At 44.1% G+C, this 22405-nt stretch overlaps 1 protein-coding gene across 1 annotated transcript in view; it reads left to right on the top strand.

Moving 5' to 3' along the window:
* fer1l4 (fer-1 like family member 4) overlaps positions 1–22405 on the top strand; it is a gene marked incomplete at both ends in the record, with an annotated part of 122058 nt that overhangs the window by 8103 nt on the left and 91550 nt on the right. The window contains 4 exons of the mRNA XM_080535374.1: positions 1214–1302; positions 6998–7097; positions 9151–9245; positions 9938–9979. Coding sequence (XP_080391500.1) covers positions 1214–1302; positions 6998–7097; positions 9151–9245; positions 9938–9979 — 326 coding nt within the window. The remainder of the gene's footprint in view (positions 1–1213; positions 1303–6997; positions 7098–9150; positions 9246–9937; positions 9980–22405) is intronic.

Raw genomic sequence — 22405 nt, 5'->3', positions numbered from 1 at the left:
GGACGTGGAACCAACCTTCAGATATTCAGATTAAAAAACATCTGTGATAAAAATCAATCCTAATTTGGAGATTCATGAATGAATGAATGAATGAATGAATGGTCTTTATTGTCATTGCTATAGTACAGGTACCAAACAACGACATTTGGGAGGGGTGGCTCCCCTGGTGCTAGGAAAGAAAAAAAAAAAAGGAAAAAAAAGAAGGGAAAGGAGCTGGTTTACATAAATAAAGGCTATGTACACTATCCACTATACTATACTGTACAGATAAAACGACTAGGGTTGTTATATTGCACATAGTGTTATTGCACATTCATTTAAAGTGTCGCAGTTTGCAGGCTTGAAATGTACACATTTGTGCCTCAGCACTACACCTGATTTTTCAATCCAGCAGCTGCCATCAATCCGTCCAGACTGTCCAGGGCCCAGAACCTAGGTCTTTGCTGTGTTCAGGGCCTAGATGGCCCTGGGGTAGAAGCTGAGCTTCAGTCTGTTTGTCCTTGCGGCCATGGTCCTGTACCGCCTTTTCGAGGGCAGCCGGGCAAAGTGTTCGTACCCAGGGTGGGATGGGTCTCTGGAGATCTTGGAGGCCTTCCTGATCTCCAGATCCCTTGCTTTTTGTGGGACAAAACTATGCAAACTCTACATACAAATATAAATCATTAGTTCCTGTTGTTTGAATTCACTTTTAGAACAATATATGCATTGTTATGTTTGCACAGCTGCAGGTAAAGCACCCATTTTGTTTCATGTCAAATGTGAGTTGCAATCTATCCTCGTGTTCGTGTACATTACCGAACTAAATAACGGCTAGTTTCAACGTCATGTGAGCCATTCACTGGAGAAAATCCAGAAAAGAATTGACTGAATCATTCATTCAGTTAGTAGAGTGGTCTACACAAGGTTTTAATCTATCCCATGACCATTTGCGAGATGTGCAGATGGACTGATCAGTGCAGACGGAGTCGTTCTTATATTTCTTTTGTACTGTAGAGTAGGACCGGGGCATATTGAGGCAGGTAAGCACTCTAGTACCCTGCTGCATAGAGCTGTGCTGTACTGGGCTGGCCTGGTTAAGCATCCACCATAGTTGCTGTAATAGTGCTGGAAAGAAAAATAAATATGAAAAGAAAACATGTGAGCCAGCACATCTCTGTAGTTTGTATCCCCCTGGCCCCCCTGCTTGCCCCCCTGACTGTGTCCATGTCAACAGCACTTCAGGTGGCCTCACTATGGGAAGGTCATCAGAGACGAGGTTCTGGAGGTCAGCGTGTTCAACTCCAGCAAAGTCTTCAGCAACAGGTCAGTCTGCTGATTGGTTGAATAACTGTGAAAGCAACAGGTCAGTCTGCTGATTGGCTGAATATGTGTGCCAGCAACAGGCTAGTCTCCTGAATAACCAGGAATTCTGGCATTGTGACTGTGAAGACATTCAAACTTGATCCAAAGATACTCTGTCGTTTTGCGGTAGGGACTTGACACAGGAAGAAAGTATTGAACACAGTAAGAAATAGCACTAAACCAGCTTATGCCACTATTGAGTTCTCCTACCTGTGCTTATTAGAACCAACTGAGGCTATGCTTATGCTTCGTTCATGTCCCTCGCTCTCACAGAGACCTGGATCTCACCTGAAAATACAGCTACACCAGCAGCCTACTCCTTTTCTCATTCCCCTAGACTCTCTGGTCGAGGGGGAGGCACAGGACTCCTCATCTCTCCTAAGTGGTCGCATACTGTTCTTCCCCTGTCACACCTGTCCATATCCTCCTTCGAATTCCATGCTGTTTCTGTCTCCTCCCCTGTCAAACTTCACATTGCTGTTATCTATCAGGTCAGCTCGGTCACTTCTTAGAACTCCGCTCGTACTACTGGGTGACTTCAACATCCAGTCAGAGAAGCTTCTCTCATCTGGAGTACTTGACCTTCTCCTCTCGTTCGATCTTACCCTGTCCCGCTCTCCTCTGACTTACAAAGCAGGCAATCAGCTCGACCTTGTCTTCACCAGATCCTCCCATACCTCCAACCTTACTGTTACCCCCTTCCAGTTTCTGATCATCACTTTGTATCTTTCTCCCTCCCCCTCAAATCCTCCTCTTCCCTTTCAGTCTCTAACCACCTTGTACCCTCTCGTCGCAACCTATGTACCATGTCCCCCACCACCCTCTCTTCCTCTGTCTTATCCTCCCTACCCTCTGTTGGACCCTTCTCCCTTCTATCCACTGATTCAGCATCCTCCAACCTGTCCGCTCTCACCTCATCCTTCGATGCCCTCTGTCCACTAACCTTGAAGCCAGCATGATCCTCTCCAGGCACTCCCTGGCTCTCTGAAACCCTACATGCTTGTAGAATAGAGCTCAGGGCAGCTGAGAGAAGATGGAGAAAAACGGGCCACCTGATGACCTAAACCTCTACCACTCTCTCCTCTCCAACATACACCTCCTTTGCATCAGCTGCTAAAGCATCCTACTATCATTCCAAAATACATTATTCTGCCTCTAATCCTAGGAAACTGTTCTCCACACTCCTCAACTCACCTGTCACCTACTTAGAAAAAAAGGTTGATGACATTAGCAGCACCTTTTCTCCTCCTCCTACCAATGCTGCTAACACCTCTTCCAGACTCTCTGCACTACACTCTGTCTCTGGCTTATCATCTTTTTCCCCCCTCTCCCCTGATGAGATTCTCACACTGATCACATCTAAGCGGGCAACCACCTTCCCTCTTGATCCCATCCCCTCCCCTCTTCTCCAATCCATTTCCTCTGACATCCTTCCTTACCTTACCACCGTAATCAACTCCACAGGATCTGTCCCAGCTGCCTTCAAGATAGCCAGAGTCAAGAGACCCATCCTTGACCCGTCCTCTGTCCACAACTACAGACCGGTATCCCTTCTCTCCTTCCCTTCCAAAACCCTTGAACGTGCTGCATCTAAACAACTGACTGACTATCTCCATAAGATGGAACACCTGGACCCCCACCAATCCGGCTTCAAAGCCGGGCACTCCACTGAGACTGCTCTCCTTGCTGTCACGGAGGCCCTCCACTCTGCTCAAGCTTCCTCCCTCTCCTCTGTTCTCATTCTCCTGGACCTGTCTGCTGCCTTCAACACAGTCAACCTGTGTTGGGCATGGGCATCTCTGGCACCGCACACTCCTGGTTTGCTTCCTACCTGGTGGGTCGCTCCCACCAGGTGACTTGGAATGAATCGTTGTCTTCTCCACGAACCCTCACCAATGGGGTACCCCAGGGCTCTGTCCTAGATCCCCTACTGTTCTACCTCTATACCAAGTCTCTTGGCTCAGTAATATCCTCACATGGGTTCTCCTACTACAGCTACACAGATGACACTCAACTCTTTTTGTCCTTCCCTCCCCTCTGACCTACATGTGACAACACGTGTCTCTGCATGTCTCGCTAACATCTCTACATGGATGTCAGCCCACCATCTCAAGCTCAACCTTAACCAGACTGAGCTACTCTTCATCCCTGGGAAAGCCTGCCCTCTCCAAGATTTCTCCATCACAGTGGAGAACTCTACTGTAACCCCCTCCCAGACAGCCAAGAACCTTGGAGTGATCCTGGACAACCGCCTATCCTTTGTGGAGAACATCGCAGCAACAGTACGCTCCTGCAGATTCTTCCTTTACAACATCAGAAGGATACGTCCATTCCTCATCAGAGAAGCAACGCAACTCTTGACCCAGTCACTGGTCATCTCCCACCTTGACTACTGCAACGCACTCCTGGCTGGGCTCCCTGCCTCCGCCATCAGACCTCTGCAGCTCATCCAGAATGCTGCTGCCCGTCAACCTCCCCAAATTTTCTCATGTCACCCCCCTCCTTTGCACCCTGCACTGGCTCTCGATCGCAGCTCGCATCAGATTCAAGACCCTGGTGCTTGCATACCAGGCAGCTAAAGGGATAGCCCCTGCCTACCTGCAGGCAATGGTCGACCCCCAAACTTCAGCCCATTCACTCCACTCCTCCACCTCTGCTGGCCGACTGGCCCCACCACCTCTACATCAACGCGGCAGTCACGCCTCTTCACTAGACTCTCTCCCCACTGGCTCTCAGAACTGCAGAGTCACTCCTAATGTTCCGTCGGAGACTGAAGACCCATCTCTTCAGGTTACATCTTAACTGCTCAAAGGACTTCGGCAACTACCGTCCTATATCTGTTCTGCCCTGTTTATCAAAAATCCTGGAGAAACTGGTCTACACAAGAATCTCTAAGCACCTAACAGTGAACAACATCCTGTACAACCATCAGTATGGATTCCGTAAGAAATACTCGACTGAGCATGCACTACTGCAACTTGTCAACACTATTTCTACAGCACTGGATGATAAAACATGTGCTCTTGGTGTCTTTCTAGACTTAAGCAAAGCCTTTGATACTGTTAACCACAACATTCTTATCTCCAAGCTTAATAGATATGGTGTGCAAGGTATTGCTCTTAAATGATTTATCAACTATCTGGATAACAGAGAACAATTTGTTTCCTCCAACGGCTGCTCATCGAAGAAATCAAGAATTCTTTCTGGGGTTCCACAAGGTTCCATCTTGGGCCCGTTACTATTCTTACTTTACATCAATGACTTGTCTATGTCTTGCAAAAACCTTCTCCCCTTATTATTCACTGATGATACCAACCTTATAGCTGTACATGAAGACTTCAAGTCTTTGATTGAATGTGTAAATGATGAATTATCAATTGCCTCTAACTGGTTTCAACTGAATAAATTAACCCTCAATGTAAAAAAATGTAATTTCATGATCTTTTGCAACAAAAACAAGTGCTACTCCAAAGATGACGCTAAAATATCAATCAATGGAACCATCATTATTCAAGTTCAACATACTAAATTCCTAGGTGTCATTGTTGACGAAGGTTTAAACTGGAATAATCACATCGATCAGGTGTGCAAGACATCCATGAAGATGCTTGGTATAATGAGAAGGGTCTGCCCCCTGATCCACTCCTCTGCTCACTTAACCTTGTACTATAGCTTCTTATTTCCTTACATCAACTACTGTAATATAGTCTGGGCTGCTACTTATCCTTCATACCTCAACAAATTACTTGTTATCCAGAAGAGGTTCCTTAGGATGATCTCTCACTCTAACAGATTCGAACCATCTGCACCTCTATTTAGGAAATATTCATTATTACCCATCAATAAACTGAATATTTTTCAAACATGCTTATTCATACACAAATTCATCAACAACAAGCAAGATCTTCCTTCTACTTTCCATAGTTTCTTTATTTTCTCATCTGACATCCACTCTTATCCAACAAGATTCAATAATGACCTCCACTTACCTTTCTGTCGAACTTCTAGCCACCAATTCAACATTTGTTATAGAGGTCAGAGAATCTGGAACACCTTGAGCTCGCCACTGAGATCAACACCTCGATCGGCTTTCAAAAAGCAACTGAAAAAATATCTAATCTCGTTATGAGCTGTTTATTTTATATTGTAGTGCTTTTCCCGTTGAAAGGTGGGCAAGATGGAAATCTATGTTTATTTTTTTACTAATCTTACTATCCTATCTATTATTATTTTTTTCTTGTGTATGTGCTATCCTACATTTCTGCCCGATGGATATGATTTTGTTTGTGGTTTCTTTTCTCCTATTAACGTCCCTTGATTTTTATTTGAAACATTGATATTGACGTGGAGTGGAACTCTGTACAAGCCTTCTGGGCTTCGTTCCCTCCTTGCACAATTTCTTGTGCTAAATAAACAAACTAAACTAAACTAAACTGCTCCACCTGAGACATCTACTACCCCCCAGCACAGTGTCTCCTGAGACACCTGCTTCCCCCTATACTGTGTCTCCTAAAAATGTTACTTTTGTACTGTTTCTCCAGTGTAAAAAATATCACTCTATCACGACGACTGCCGATGGCCCCTGGCCTGAGCTGGATTACTCTTCCTGCTACGACTGGTGAATTCATGATTCACTTACTAAGTCAAATGTATCTATTGTAAGTCGCTTTGGAATAAGGCATCTGCTAAATGCCAAAAATGTAAATGTAAATGTAGTAGCCCAAAAGCCAAGGAGTAGGCTACAGTGGGTACAGTTGTCACAAAGAAAACAATAGGCAATTTCTTTAGATGCCTAGTCTGGTCTGAATTTCATGTGAATAGCTGCAATGGAAATATGTTGAATTAAAAAACTAAGTGTTGACTACGTATTCCCCCCACTGTATATAGAGACTCTGAAGAGATGGTTCCATAGAGACAGACTGAGGGTGTCTCCATAGAAACAGACTGAGGGTGTCACCATAGAAACAGACTGAGGGTGTCTCCATAGAAACAGACTGACGGTGTCTCCATAGAAACAGACCGAGGGTGTCTCCATAGAAACAAACTGAGGGTGTCTCCATAGAAACAGACCGAGGGTGTCACCATAGAAACAAACTGAGGGTGTCCCTATAGAAACAGACTGAGGGTGTCTCCATAGAAACAGACCGAGGGTGTCCCCATAGAAACAGACTGAGGGTGTCACCATAGAAACAAACTGAGGGTGTCCCTATAGAAACAGACTGAGGGTGTCTCCATAGAAACAGACCGAGGGTGTCCCCATAGAAACAGACCGAGGGTGTCACCATAGAAACAAACTGAGGGTGTCCCTATAGAAACAGACTGAGGGTGTCTCCATAGAAACAGACCGAGGGTGTCCCCATAGAAACAGACTGAGGGTGTCTCCATAGAAACAGACTGAGGGTGTCTCCATAGAAACAGACTGAGGGTGTCTCCATAGAAACAGACCGAGGGTGTCCCCATAGAAACAGACCGAGGGTGTCCCCATAGAAACAGACTGAGGGTGTCTCCATAGAAACAGACCGAGGGTGTCCCCATAGAAACAGACCGAGGGTGTCCCCATAGAAACAGACCGAGGGTGTCCCCATAGAAACAGACCGAGGATGTGCCCATAGAAACAGACTGAGGGTGTCTCCTGGTTGTGTGTGACCTCCCTCAGGCTCCTGGGTAGACTCGTCATCAGCCTGCAGCATGTGGTGACGTCAGGGCGACTGCTGCTCCGAGAGCGCCTGACAGACGGCCGCCACAGCCTCACAGATGCAAGTTACTCACACACACACACACACACACACACACACACACACACTAATGCACACACTCACATACACTAACGCATACACTCACACTCCCTCACAAGCACTAATGCACACACTCACATACACTAACGCATACACTCACACTCCCTCACAAGCACTAAGGCACACACTCACACTCCCTCACACGCACTAATGCACACACTCACATACACTAATGCACACACTCACATGCAGTCACGCGTACACTCACACACACTAATGCACACACTCACACACACTAACGCATACACTCACACTCCCTCACACTCACTAATGCATACACTCACACTCCCTTACATGCACTAATGCACACACTCACATACACTAATGCACACACTCTAGGGCTGCAACTAACGATTATTTTGGTAGTCGACTAATCTGTCGATTATTTTTCCGATTAGTCGCGATTAGTCGTGTGGCTTTTCGCTGCGCGTAAATGGCGACGCAGAAGCATAAATCCGGCTTAACTAGCTATCTAACCTAACGTTACGCCAAGCTACAGCTGCTCACAGAGCTAGTTGATTGGCTAGCTAGCATTGCTGGCTAGACTACAGACAGCTCACGTTAGTAGGCTACGCTTGGCGCTGTTTATCTTACAGACAGCTCGCTGGTGGACTCAACATAATTGAAATAGCATTCACTTATCAAGCATCATTCATGATCATCCACCATGACTACCTGGTATTTTAATAGCGACCACCCCTCACTTCATTTCATCTCGCGTTCTCCTGGCTTCAACATGGAAAACCCCTGCTACGTAACGTTACATACAAGCGCCTCTGCGTGCCACAGGGCAAATAAATTAATAGCACAAACGCTCATAGCATGTACAGCCCTGTCCATGAGACGTTGTTTTCCAACATGTAACAGTAAAGCTAACATAAACATTACGACCCTAACAATATAACGTTAGCCAGTTGGCTAACAACGTTAGCTAAAACGTACCCAGCTGATTCTTGCATGGCTCCCGTAAAAAACAAAACAAAACAAAAAACGTTTTTTTTAAATACGATTAGTCGACACTAAAATTCCACGTCGACGAGTTTTTATGATCGACGTCGTCGATTATGTCGACTAATCGTTGCAGCCCTAACACACTCACACACACACTAATGCACACACTTACACGTACTAATGCACACACTCACTCACACTAATGCACACACTCACATACACTAATGCACACACTCACATACACTAATGCACACACTCACACGCACTCACACACACTCACACGCACTCACACGTACTAATGCACACACTCACTCACACTAATGCACACACTCACACACACTCACATGCACTCACACACACACACACACACACACATACACTCGCACGCACTCACACTCCTTCACACACACTCAAGTTTCAAGTTTTATTGTTACAAGAGAGTAAAATTCTTATGCCTGACATTGCAGCACAACACAATAAGGCAAAAAGCAAGATAAGTCAAGATCAATAAAGTAACAATGGTATAAGACATAAGTGAGACAATTAGACAAGTGACAAGTAAGACAAATAAAACAAATAGACAGGATACAATTAAAATAAAATAAACTAGTACAAGTAGATACAGCATGTCATGAGTTGCTTTGTTGATTTTAATGTTTTGATATGTGGTTTTAAACTGTCTTGTAAGGTGTCCTTGAGAGCCTTGACCCATAAATAAAATGTATTATTATTATTATCATTATTATTATTATGAGTATTGCACTTAGTGTTAGTGGGTGAATGACGTAGTATTGAGTAAAGTGACTGTGTGCTTAAGGTTAGGTAGTACATGGGGTGTGCTTGGGGATAATAGTCAATTGTCTACAGTAGGCTTGTTAATGAGCCTGATCAGTATGGGACGCCTGAGGATATGTATACATATATATATATATACATGTAGGTACATGTAGGAATATTTACTACTGTGGTGATATAAACTGATTTTGTCATGCTTAAGGGAGCTTTTATACACACAAGTTTGTATGTACAGTCTGTGATCATGTGTCTATGTGGCCACGTGCAGATGTACATAGAGCTGGATGTGCGATACCACCCAGTACAAGGAGCCGCGGGCGGCTGGGAGGGAGAGGACTTCCTCAACGTGGAGGACACTGATGAGTGAGTAAGAACATCAAGGAACGCTCCACCTGGCCTCCACCGTTAAGCACCACACCTCACCTCCATCACATCCCCTGCTGACCCACATCTCTCTGCCGTTCCTCAGGGGTCTTGCACACTACCGCCCTGACCCCTACCCACACAGTCTCTTACCCCTACCCACACTGACCCCTACCCACACAGTCTCTTTTCATTGAGCCACACAGAACAGAAGGACACAGAACTTAATAATAATAATAATAATAATAATAATAATAATAATTCATTGTGTTTATATAGCTTTTCCGGGGCTCAAAAACACTGACAATATGGGAAAAACAGAAAACACAGAAACAACAAGCAACAGATAACATGAGCACATAGAACACAGAGTTAACGAACAGGGAACAAGTAACGCAGCAATGTCCAGGGGGGGAGGGGGGTGGCAGGGTTAGGGGAGATGGTTAGCAGAAGGGGAGGTTGTGTGCATGGGAGAACAGGTAGGTTTTGAGGTGGGATTTAAAAGTGGAGAGTGAGGGTGAGTCTCTGAGTGGTTGAGGGAGAGAGTTCCAGAGGCGGGGTGCAGCTTGTGAAAGCTGTTGTCACAGATGCAATAGTGTAAGACATGTAAGAGTGCCAATAGATACATTATTCCATTTGTAAACTTGCTCTCTCTCTCTCTCTCTTTCTCCCTCCATCCCCTCCTCTCACAGTTCTGGGCTGGTCATCAGAAACTCAGGTTTTGCTGAACCTGGGTAAGTCTTACACAATCTAATTATCTACATTCTGTTACTATATGAGACTAGACCTATTAATGCACTTGAAACAAATATGTTGCACTGAAAAGTAACGTCTGGAAAACAAAAGTGTTAATCTGAACTATAAAATGTATTTTAAAATACTTGTATGACTCACACTTACGTAATACAGTATGTGCTCTAATATTTAGTTATTACATCTTAAAAGAGGGGCATTATTTCTCTCTCTCTCTCCCTCTCTCTCTCTCTCTCTCTCCCTCTCTCTCTCTCTCTCTCTCTCTCTCTCTCTCTCTCTCTCTCTCTATATATATATATATATAGGTATATACATATACTGTATGTGTGTGTGTGTGTGTGTGTGTATGTATATATATATATATATATATATATTAGGGCTGTCAATGTTAACGTGTTAACGCTCACAATTAATCTGTAAGCTTTAATGCGTTAATTCTTTTGAACACAAATTAATCATACCTGACATGCGCACTGACATGTGTGGCAAACGCAGATAACATGATGACTGAGGAGACATAATTTGCGGAACCTAGGATGGTAGGGGAAGGCAGGGCAATACCGCTACCTGATTGGTTGGCGAAGCACTCGTGAAGAGCCCCCTCATTGGCTGGCGAGTCTACCATCTAATTGACCAGACTCGTGTGCACTCATCAGGTACACTCATTATGCACGTTTTATTCTAATATGAATTTCAGTACAGCCTATTTATCTTTCAGAGAAGTTAGAAGTCATAAGGAAACATCCCGTGTACCGGGAGAACCTTGGTACTCAGTCCCCTCCCTGAGGCGTAAACGCCGGCGGCGAGACCGTAGGCAACGACGGGGCCGCCGGGGAGGCCTGTTAGCAAGGCTAAGACGTAGCCCGGACAAACCTGCTTTGCCGAGTATTTTCCTTTCCAACGTCAGGTCCCTGACGAACAAGATGGATGAACTGAGACTACAGGTTGCTAAAAACAACATCGTGGGGGATAGCTGTGTGATTATTCTGACCGAAACCTGGCTAAATGACACTATTGTGGACTCAGCTGTTAGCTTGGAGGGACGGACCCTACATCGCGCTGACCGAACGCAGCTTAGCGGCAAGTCAAGAGGGGGTGGGATCATAATATCGACGAAGGATAGCTGGTGCTTAAACACGAAAACTGTAAGTAGCCACTGCTCCCCAGACCTGGAATACTTGACTGTTAAATGCCGACCCACATACCTCCCGAGGGAGTTTAACGCTGTGCTCATAACATGTGTGTACATAGCGCCTAGCGCGGACGGCAGCCTAGCATTGGCGCGACTATATGAAGTCATCAGTGGCCAACAAAGCACTGATCCACAGGCTATTCACATCATAGCAGGAGATTTCAATCATGTCGACCTGAAGGCAGTACTACCCAAGTTCTATCAGCATGTGAAATGTGCAACAAGAGGAGAAAAAACACTGGACAAGGTATACACCAACATCAAACGTGCTTACAAGGCTAGTCCGCTAGCTCATCCGCTAGCTCATATTGTGTCAATCCTCCTGATCCCTGCATACACTACCATGGGGAAAAGTGCTCCCATCACCACTAAGACTGTCAGAACCTGGCCAGAAGGGTCCGCTCCACTGCAGATCTGCCTAAATGACACCCTATGGCAGGAATATGAGCATGAGGACCTGGAACAGTACACGTCGTCGGTTCTGAACCACATAGTGAACTGCACCAACTCAGTCACCGTGGACAAACGGGTCCGGGTCTACCCCAACACGAAGCCATGGATGACTGGGAAGGTCCAAAAACTGATCAACGAGAGGGACAACGCCTTCTTCGCAGGGAAGAGCACACCGCAGTACAGCTCCACCAGGGCCAACCTAAAGCGCGGAATCAAAGCGGCCAAGGCAGAGCACAGAGAGAAGATTGAGGAATGCCTCCTGAGCAACGACTCCAGGCGGATGTGGCAGGGGGTTCAGCAGATGACAAACTTCAGAGCCAACAGGCTCACAGCCGCAGAGGACGACCCCCTGCTGGCGGGAAAGCTGAACACCTTCTACGCCCGGTTCGACGAGGGGCGAACGGAGGTAACCGCAACACAAACACCACTCTCTCCAGCTCTCAGCAGCCTCACCCTCACAGAGCATGAAGTGAGACGCGTACTGAAGGCGGTGGACCCCAGGAAAGCCTCGGGCCGGATGGCGTCCTGGGACGGGTGCTGAGAGACTGCGCCGACCAGCTGGCCGGGGTTTTCACCAACATCTTTAACCAGTCCCTGTCCCAGGCCACCGTCCCACCCTGCCTGAAAACCTCAACTATCATCCCAGTCCCGAAGAAAAGCACGGTGAGCTGCCTAAACGACTACCGCCCGGTGGCACTCACACCAATCATCATGAAGTGCTTCGAGAAACTAGTCCGGGCCCACATACTCACACGCCTCCCGCCCAACCTGGATCCATACCAGTTCGCCTACAGAGCCCACAGGTCCACAGAGGACGCCATCGCGACGACTCTCCACGCCACTCTATCCCACCTGGAGAGGGGAAACAGCTACGCGAGACTGCTCTTCGTGGACTTCAGCTCCGCCTTCAACACCATCCTTCCAGACAGGCTAGTGACCAAACTACTAGACCTGGGTCTATCACACTCTATATGTGCGTGGATCAAGGACTTCCTGACCGACCGCCCCCAGAGGGTGCGGGTGGGCCCCCACACCTCCACAGCCCTCAGCCTCAGCACTGGGTCCCCCCAGGGCTGCGTGCTAAGCCCCATCCTCTACAACCTCTACACCTACGACTTCACCCCCGTCCAACCCAGCAACTCCATCGTAAAGTTTGCAGACGACACCACCGTGGTGGGATGTATCTCGGGGGGGGACGAGGCGGCGTACAGGGATGAGGTAGAGCAACTGAGCAAGCTGTGCAAGGTTAACAACCTGCTGCTGAACAAGTCAAAGACCCAGGAAATCATCGTAGACTTCAGGAGGAAAAAGTCCGAGATCCAGCCCCTGCTCATCGACGGAGAGAGCGTGGAGAGAGTCTCAACCCTCCGATTCCTGGGACATCACATGCGGGATGACCTGACCTGGAAGGACAACACAAAAGGCACCATAAAGAGGGCACAACAGCGGCTATACACCCTGAGATGCCTCAGGAAGGAACACAGCAAGCAGGAGATACTGGTGACCTTTTACCGCGGCGCAGTGGAGAGCATCCTCACCTACGGCATCTGCAACTGGTTCTCCAGCTGCACAACAGCGGAGAGAAATGCGCTACAGAGAGTAGTGAGAACAGCACAGAAGATCACCGGCGCCCCCCTCCCCTCTCTGGAAGAGCTGTACAACACACGCTGTCTCAGGAAGGCCTCCAAGATCTCCAGGGACCCGACCCACCCTGGGCACGTACACTTTACCAGGCTGCCCTCGAAAAGGCGGTTCAGGACCCTGGCCGCTAAGACAAACAGACTGAAGAACAGCTTCTACCACAGGGCCGTCCAGGCCCTGAACACAGCAAAGACCTAAGTTCTGGGCCCTGGACAGTCTGGACGGATTGTATGGCAGCTGCTGGACTGAAAAAATCAGGTGTAGTGCTGAGGCACAAACATGTACATTTCAAGCCTGCAAACTGTGACACTTTAAATTACGTGAAACAATACTATTGTGCAATATGACAACCCTAGTCGTCTATCTGTACAGTATAGTACAGTGGATTGTGTACATAGCCTTTATTTATGTAAACCAGCTCCTTCCCTTCTTGTGATTTTTTTAAAAGTGTTTTTTTTTTCCCTTTCCTAACACCAGGGGAGCCACCCCTCCTACATTTCGTTGTTTGGTACCTGTACTGTAGCAATGACAATAAAGTCCATTCATTCATTCATTCATGTTTATTGACTGGGCAACACAGTGTAAATACAGTACTAGCCTGACCTTGGTCATGTGAACCAGCTTCATAAAATAAACCAGAAACACTCATTCTGCAGTCTGCACATTTTATTCTGATAGTAACCAGCTTGTTAACATTCAATTTGTCACATTGTATACCCACAAACCATATTACTGCATAAGCAACCACACAGGGGAAATACAGTATCAAAGTAGCAGTAATGTCACAAACATACATTTCAGAACTTTAGGAGTTGTTAGAATCTTTAAACTTGAACTCTCTTAGATTATATTCAAGCCTCCCCGCTCCAGTGGAGTATATGAGCAGATATTATGCCAGTACCCCTCAGGGACAAGTTGCTGTTTAAACACATTAAATGTAAGGTTAGTAAATCAACCATCACAATATCACACTTTAAAATGTGATTGTTTGGAAGGCTTGTTTTCTAAATATTCAGATTACCAAAAAACCAAAGGATAGTTTTATTTCCTAGTTTGTGTGTTAGTAGGCCCAACAAAGACAAATATGTACATAACTGTAAAAGTGCATTTTGCATAATAGGTCCCCTTTAAAATTTGAGTGGGGCAGGGCCCACATGCTGGCTCACTGAAATGGCTGGAACAGACATACACCCACGAAATAAACCGTCTGTACCATAGTTCATTTGATCAGTTACACCTGTATTTGGACTGTAAAATGGCTGTTGATATGGGTAGAGGCTAGATCCGATCAACACAACGGACACCTAACCCTAACCATTCGATACCTGTGCCTAAACTTAACCGTCCAAACTAAGCCTAACCTCAAGATGCTCCGGTATCCCCAAGTCATCCTGCTTTCCACAAATATGAAACCACTTAATTTTCATGGCTGCCTATTTTCCCTCTCTCGCTCGTCTTTTCCCTCTCTCACTTCTCCTTCAGTAGTCTACCTTAATTGATACAACATTTAAAATGTTAGACATGTTAGAAGGGTGGGGAACAATGAGCCTGTTACACTTAGAATGTGTTTTTGAGATTAGATTGCAAGTGGACAGCGAGAAACATTGCTGTTTAAACTTGTATTATGCGTCTCCAAAAAAGTGTTCCACTGACCACCTCTGTCCACTTGTGTCCAGATTTCATTGACAGTTCAGCCAAGTTCCTCAGCAAGCCTCCAGCGTAGCTTCCTTGGTAGCGAGCTTACAGCGAAGCCGCCGATTGATCCAGCTACGATGGATGCTTGCTGAGGAACTTGGCTGAACTGTCAATGAAATCTGGACACAAGTGGACAGAGGTGGTCAGTGGAACACTTTCGCAACAACCACAGACTGTCCTGTGTCACTCACTCAGGTTGTCGCTGATAAACTAGCTAGCTAACATTAAACCATTCTAAATCAATCTAAATGTGTGTTGATACGGCTAGTGAAACACTAGCTATAATACTTATGTTATTTTCTTTTAGTTCAGTCGAACTAAGTTAGCATTATAAGGTTTACGTTAGCCCAATATTGCTAGCTTATAGCAAGGAGTCTGGCTAATTAGATGGTAGACTCGCCAGCCAATGAGGGGGCTCTTCACGAGTGCTTCGCCAACCAATCAGGTAGCGGTATTGCCCTGCCTTCCCCTACCATCCTAGGTTTCGCAAATTCGCCCCCCCCCGGTGTGCTGAACGGCAAATTTCAATTCAAAAAGCTTCCAGATGGAAGTTTAGATAAAACAGATATACAGTACATACAACACCACGCCAACATTACTTTCGTTTGTTACTTTGATTTGAACTTTGGATTTTAAGACGACTTTAATTCATGGAAAGGTCCAGAGTTTTTGTTTCAGACGGACAAACGAGAAACAACAGGGGCCTCATTTATAAAGCTTTGCGTACCTACGCTTTGCACCTACGCACCTTTGCAAAGCAAGAACATTTACGTCGCCAACATTCGGATTTATAAAACGGTGCGCACGCCAGTGGAATTTGCAAGTTCCACGCCTGCTTCCAATCAACTCTGTTGCACACGTGAACGAGCGTCTTGTCCCACCCTTTTTGACGCCCATAGTTGCCTATAATAATAATAATAATAACTTTTTATTTCTATGGCACTTTTCCTGCAAACGTTGCATATCAAAATGGTCAGTCAAACGGCCGACAGAACGCCGGAAAAAATACTTTTCACCCAATCAGTAAATTTCCGCGCAACGAACTTTCTCGCCAGACCATATATAACATGTTCCAGACTGCATCGACAACGGAATCAGTTTAAACGTGATTCGTCCTACTGTTTACCTTATTATTTATGATAATGTCATAACATCCAAGTATTTGTATAATATGTATAATAATTACAGATCCAACAATATGATTCCCGATTAAACTACAGAGGTTGTTTTGCAAAAACAGATACCTCGCTGTTATTATACTAAATCATTTCTCTTTTAGATTAGATTAGATTCAACCTTATTGTCATTGAGAAGTACTAAGACAAGGAAACGCAGATGCATTTCATGTTCGTCGCCCCAGACTGAGGGCGATTGATGGTTATTTTGTCTTTCTGTCATTTTCAAATAATCGCACAACAGTAACAAGCTGCTTGCTGATGGTCTTGTAGCCCATTCCAGCCTTGTGCAGGTCTACAATCTTGTCCCTGACGTCCTTATACAACTTTTTGGTCTTGCCCATGATGGAGAGGTTAGAATCTGATTGATTGATTCTGTGACTTGCGTACGTACATGCGTACGTAAATCCTCCCGCAAATTTGGGATTTATAAAAAAGGAACTTGGCGTGAAACTGTGCGCACCTCTAAGCACACTGGGACCCATGCGTACGCATAGTAACTGGAGAAATGAGCAACTGCGACTCCGCTGGCAGAAGGATGAAAGAGGAGAAACGCTTTGAAATGGATACCATTTCCACCGACATAAGAAATATTGCCTCTCACGTATTATGAAGGAGTGCACACAAAGGATACGTGCACACCAGGGGCGGATTTAGGATCGTAGGAGATCCGGGGCTTAGCCCAGAGGGAGAATATAATGTGCGCGCAGAGCGCGCCGGAATATTTTGCCTTCAACCTTCAACTTACCACCACCTTAAAGCGGACAAAAGGCACTGGAGAACACATATACATTCACACCCTTTAATGAAGCAAACTAATTGTGGTGGTTCTGGGCACAGAGGGAGGTCAGCACACGTAGCTCCCCCTGCCAGTCACCATCATTTATATTTGTATAGAATTACATAATTGATGGGCTGAGGCTAGTTATGTTACAGTATGTATATCAGGGCAGACTCTGTGCTCACCACTTATATTGTATTTAGAGTCTTGTCCTGTGTTATATGACAATATATTACATGTATTGTTGGCCTGTGTATAGTACTGTGAAATCAAATCCCCCCTGGGACATTAAACAAACTTAGTTAGTTAGCGTTACATCTTAGGATAGATTTGAGTCATGTTCTGTATACATACATAAGGGCATACTTAATGTGGTTACTCCATGTTTACTAGCTGTAACATTAACGTTACATCATTCTTTTTCACTTGTTACTCAGTCAACCAGAGTGCAGATATCAAAGACTATCAGCCTGTTATTCACTTTATTTGTATAAAGTGAATAACCACTTCATTCCATCTGTTTTTCAAATAAAGTCCATTCCATTCCATTCCATTCCATAAGTATTATCCTTTGTTTGATTTCTTACCATGTACCGTAACAGTACCTTGCTATCTTTCATTTTCATTATAACATAACGTTATGTTATGATAGCCAGCTAGCATTAGCAAACCGGAAAAGTAGTGTCAGTGAGTCAGTCACCTTTCTAATAAGATTCACAAACCTGAAACATCATCTATGTCAGGGGTCGGCAATTAGGTTTGGCCTCGGGCCAAATTTTTTTTGAGCCACTAGATGGCGGGCCCGAACTTTTTTTTTTTTTTTTTTTTTTTTTTTTCCCTAACACCAGGGGAGCCACCCCTCCTAAATTTCGTTGTTTGGTACCTGTACTGTAGCAATGACAATAAAGACCATTCATTCATTCCATTAATTCATTCATAAGTAATTGATTGTTAAAAAATGTGACACATTCTAATGCTTTGACTTTTCTTTCGAAAAATGTACACATCGCTAGTCAACTAACACAGCTTGTTTTGTGAGCCTGCTAACAATGTAAAGTAGTGTTGTAGTTAACTAGGTAACAATGTAAAGTAGTGTTGTAGTTAACTAGGTAACAATGTAAAGTAGTGTTCTAGGTAACTAGGTAACAATGTAAAGTAGTGTTGTAGTTAACTAGGTAACAATGTAAAGTAGTGTTGTAGTTAACTAGGTAACAATGTAAAGTAGTGTTGTAGTTAACTAGGTAACAATGTAAAGCAGTGTTCTAGTTAACTAGGTAACAATGTAAAGTAGTGTTCTAGTTAACTAGGTAACAATGTAAAGTAGTGTTGTAGTTAACTAGGTAACAATGTAAAGTAGTGTTGTAGTTAACTAGGTAACAATGTAAAGTAGTGTTGTAGTTAACTAGGTAACAATGTAAAGTAGTGTTGTAGTTAACTAGGTAACAATGTAAAGTAGTGTTGTAGTTAACTAGGTAGCAGTCCAATCCATTACGTTGCAGTATTTTGGCTTGACTAGCAAGTTTGTGTTGTGATTCTCAACAACGTTGAAACGTAGTTTCACCCTTTTCCATAGTTTTGAATAATAAATGTGTGGACTGACGATGTAGCGCAGCCTAGCTTATTCTAATAATTATTTAACATACTTTCATTCTGAATGATTCCCCCCTCCTCCCAGACAAGATCACATTATTATTGGATTGGTTGTTTGCCTGCCGGGTGAAGTTAGCTAAACATTTAACCTGCTAACTAGCAAGAGAAACATCATGTCACTCTCCAAAGGTGTAAAGAGGAAAGTTGACGGTGAAAACAGGGCATTTAAAGAGGAATGGACAGCGAACTATAATGTTCATCCTACCTGGTTTCATCAACGCAAAGCCGTTGTGAGACTCACATCTTCCGTGCTCACAATGTTCCCTTTCTATACATGCGAGTCGTCCTTTTCCTCAATGAATGTGATAAAGACGCACGAGAGGAATCGATTGATGCAAAAAAAAACTTGAGAACTGCCTGCGGATTAAAGTGACGTCCATATAACCAGATATCAAGCAAATACTGACCGATGGGAGATGCCACTTTTCACATTAAGTAAGTACCAAGCCTGTCGTTATTGTATTTAATAACCTAATTGTATTTTGTATATTTTGAATGAATGGCTCATTGTAATTATTATCCCTAATAGCGTGTTTGCTCTGTCGTTTCAGGAGCATAGGCCTATGCACCACCACCCCTCGCATAAGCGGATTACTTTTCTTTCTTTTCTTTTTTTCACCGATTTTGTTGTCAATGTTTTTCAGAATATTAAACTGAATTTGCTTTGTTACTGTTCATATGTGTGTTGCAGTCACATATACGTAAACATGACGTTTGAATTATTTACTGAGCTGGTGTTATTTTTTTCAAACCACACACGGCTATTTCAGCACTACACGTTGTCCACCTACTTATGATTCACTATGAGGGGTTCAGCGTCAGTGCGCTTCGGTGCACCCCGCTGCCTGATTGTCTGTCCCTGTGTCATTCACTCTCAACATGGATAAAAGTACAATAAGCATTATTCAGGTGGAGGTAGATTCTCTATTCGGACATTATAGGCGCTATATGTGGGACTGTCGGTCGGATATTGTAAAAAAAAAAGAAAGAAAAAAAAAAAAAAAAAAAGTGGATTCTCCAAATATTCTGCTGGGCCAAATATTATTGGTGATGGGCCAGCAATGGCCCGCGGGCCGCCTATTGCCGACCCCTGATCTATGTCATCACTGCTGGTGATGTCATTGTTGTCAGCTGCTGATACGGCTGCTGCAACAGTTCTTGGCGCTTGTTTTGTTGAAAACAACTTTCGGATATCCATCCTTACACTTTTGCAAGTCAGGCACTGATTGAGATCACTTCTTCTTCAGGGCAGGGTAGGCTACGCAGTATGCAGGCTAATGTCGCGCAGCTGCTGCCTCTCTGTTGGACTCCGGTACTGCACGTTACTCACGAGAGATTTCTTTTTTTTTTTAAAGTAAAACATTCGGGGCTTTTCAGAAAACATCCGGGGCTTGAGCCCCAGTAGCCACCCCCTAGCGCCGCCCCTGGTGCACACTGCACATATCTTATTCGTCCTTGTCCTGTACGCATCACACTATATACATATATCTTTACTGTACATATCATATTGATATTCATGCAAATATATTTACTTTTTACATAAATATTAATTGCACGGAGCGCGAGGTTGACCACCGTCCGCATTGACTTCACAGTAATGTACCTCTTCATAAGGGTAACGTTCCCGATAAGTCCAATTATTGCAATATCCGTACAGTGAAGAACATGAACAGGCCCACTGTAGACAATTGACTATCATCCCCAAGTAGGCCTACACCCCATCCCTATGTATACGGACTATGAAAACGTTAAGCGCACAGATTACTGAACTATCTATGATTAGTTGCATCACTAGTGTATCCTGTCTTAGCTGTAATATTGTCACCTTTATCTTGTATTCTGCCTATTGCCTTATGTCTTGTGCTGCCATGTCAGGAACCGAAGCCTATACGAATTTTACTCTCTTAATGTAACGTAACAATAAACTTGAAACATGCTTGGCTTTTCTGCAATGCAGGTTAGATGACGAACTGCATTTCCTTGTGACAACCTTGGTACTTGTCAATGACAATAAGATTGAATCTAATCTAAAAGAAAAAACATGATTTAACATAATAAATACAAAGGGAGATATGTTGTAGGCCTACAGTTTAATCGGGAATCATATTTAATTGAATCTGTAATTATTAAACAATACTTGAATGTTATGAAATGTATTATCATAAATAATAAGGTGAACACGTTGTCGATACAGTCTGGAACATAGATGTTATAGAGAGTTTCATATTGTTATGTGTTCGTTAAGCGGAACCACTGCGCAGAAATTGAGTGGGTGAAATTTGTTTCGCCTTCTGTCGGGCATTTAACTGACCAATAATAGGCAAAGCATGGGTGTTAAAAAGGGTGGGGCGAGACGCTCGTTCCCGTGCGCAACATTTAGGGTTGATTGGGATAAAGTGAAGCAGGTGTGGGAAGAGTGGCCCGCAAATTCCACTTGCTCGTGCGGTGCGCCTTTTATAAATCAGAATCCAAATGTTCTTGCTTTGCGTACGCACCGGAACTCTCTTCTCTCGTCTATATAATATCTATTATCTCTATTAGTGGATTAACCGCTGTGGTGATTTAACAGCTGATAAAAATACATCAAGTAGACTCATGGGCGTCAGCAGCTTTTTGAATGTGGGGGGGGACACTTATTTTTCGGGGGGTCTGGGGGTCCTCCCCCCGAATTTTTTTAAATAGTAGATTAAATTTCCTGCATTCTGGTGCGTTTTACACCCAAAATAATCTCCCTCTTTCTTTGTTTTTCCTTGGAGCTGGCATGGTCTGCAATTACTGACTACTATTATGTTTTGGTTTAACTCACAGAGGCCTGACACTGACACGTGGCACTTTTTAGGTACTTTATTAAATATGAAGATTCAAAGAGTGAATTAGAAAAGAATGAGGTAACTTTGAGTCAACAAATTGAATAAAAAGTTATGAGGAAACATAAAATATGTACCTAGGCTACTCAGAGCCTATTACAATCAAACTTAGCCCTCTTCAGTGCATTGCAGAACATACAACTATAACAAACAAAACTAAAATCAAAGAGTGAATTAGAGCTGTCTCCACTGCCCCTGCCTGCTGCCCCTGCCTCTGACTCACTCTCACTCTCAACCACCTATATCAGGAGAAATGGGGATGCATTGAGCACTTGTTCATATTGTTTTTCTCTAATAGAACATTTGACATAGAAATACAATCATCAATACAAAAACTACAATCACAAGCATTTTAGAAATAGAAAAATAAATGGAACAGGTGTTTTCTTCTTATTTTTTAACCCTAGCTCAAGCAATCAGATGCAAAATTGATTCTTTGGGTGGGTGCAATGGCCAAATTAAATAGTGCAAATGCTCAGGGCAATGAACACGGGCAGGAGATGCAATAATGACAGGACAGGTAAGCACTGTGAGGTGTTTGTCGCCATTCTGTGCTTTTGATGACATTTCGCCTGTGTCTGTTCTGCATTTAAACATGTCTAACCGCACTAGTAATGCCTAACAAAACTGCTAGTGCCATATAGCTGATCTAGCTCGTATTTGGTTGCTAGTAGGCTATGCTAATTCTATTGCTAATACAGAGAATGTCTCATAAGGTGCTAACATTCTTATCAGAAAAGCTGGCTGTGTTTGACCTTGGGAGAACGCAATGTTGCTGTTTGGCCACTCACGGGAAAACTTGGATGACTTTGACTTACTTTTCTCTTCTTAGAAAAAAAAATCCTTATATCCATCTTGGTGGATGATCTAAATATCGTCTTGCCTCAGTCTGAATGTTTTGAATCTGCGTGCGTGTCTGATGCTGCGTGCCGTTAAAAACAGAAGTAAAACGC

Source organism: Nansenia antarctica, assembly GCF_963989245.1.
Source record: "Nansenia antarctica genome assembly, chromosome: 6".
Lineage (NCBI taxonomy): Eukaryota > Metazoa > Chordata > Actinopteri > Argentiniformes > Microstomatidae > Nansenia > Nansenia antarctica.
This window is presented reverse-complemented; position numbering and strand designations above follow the sequence as displayed.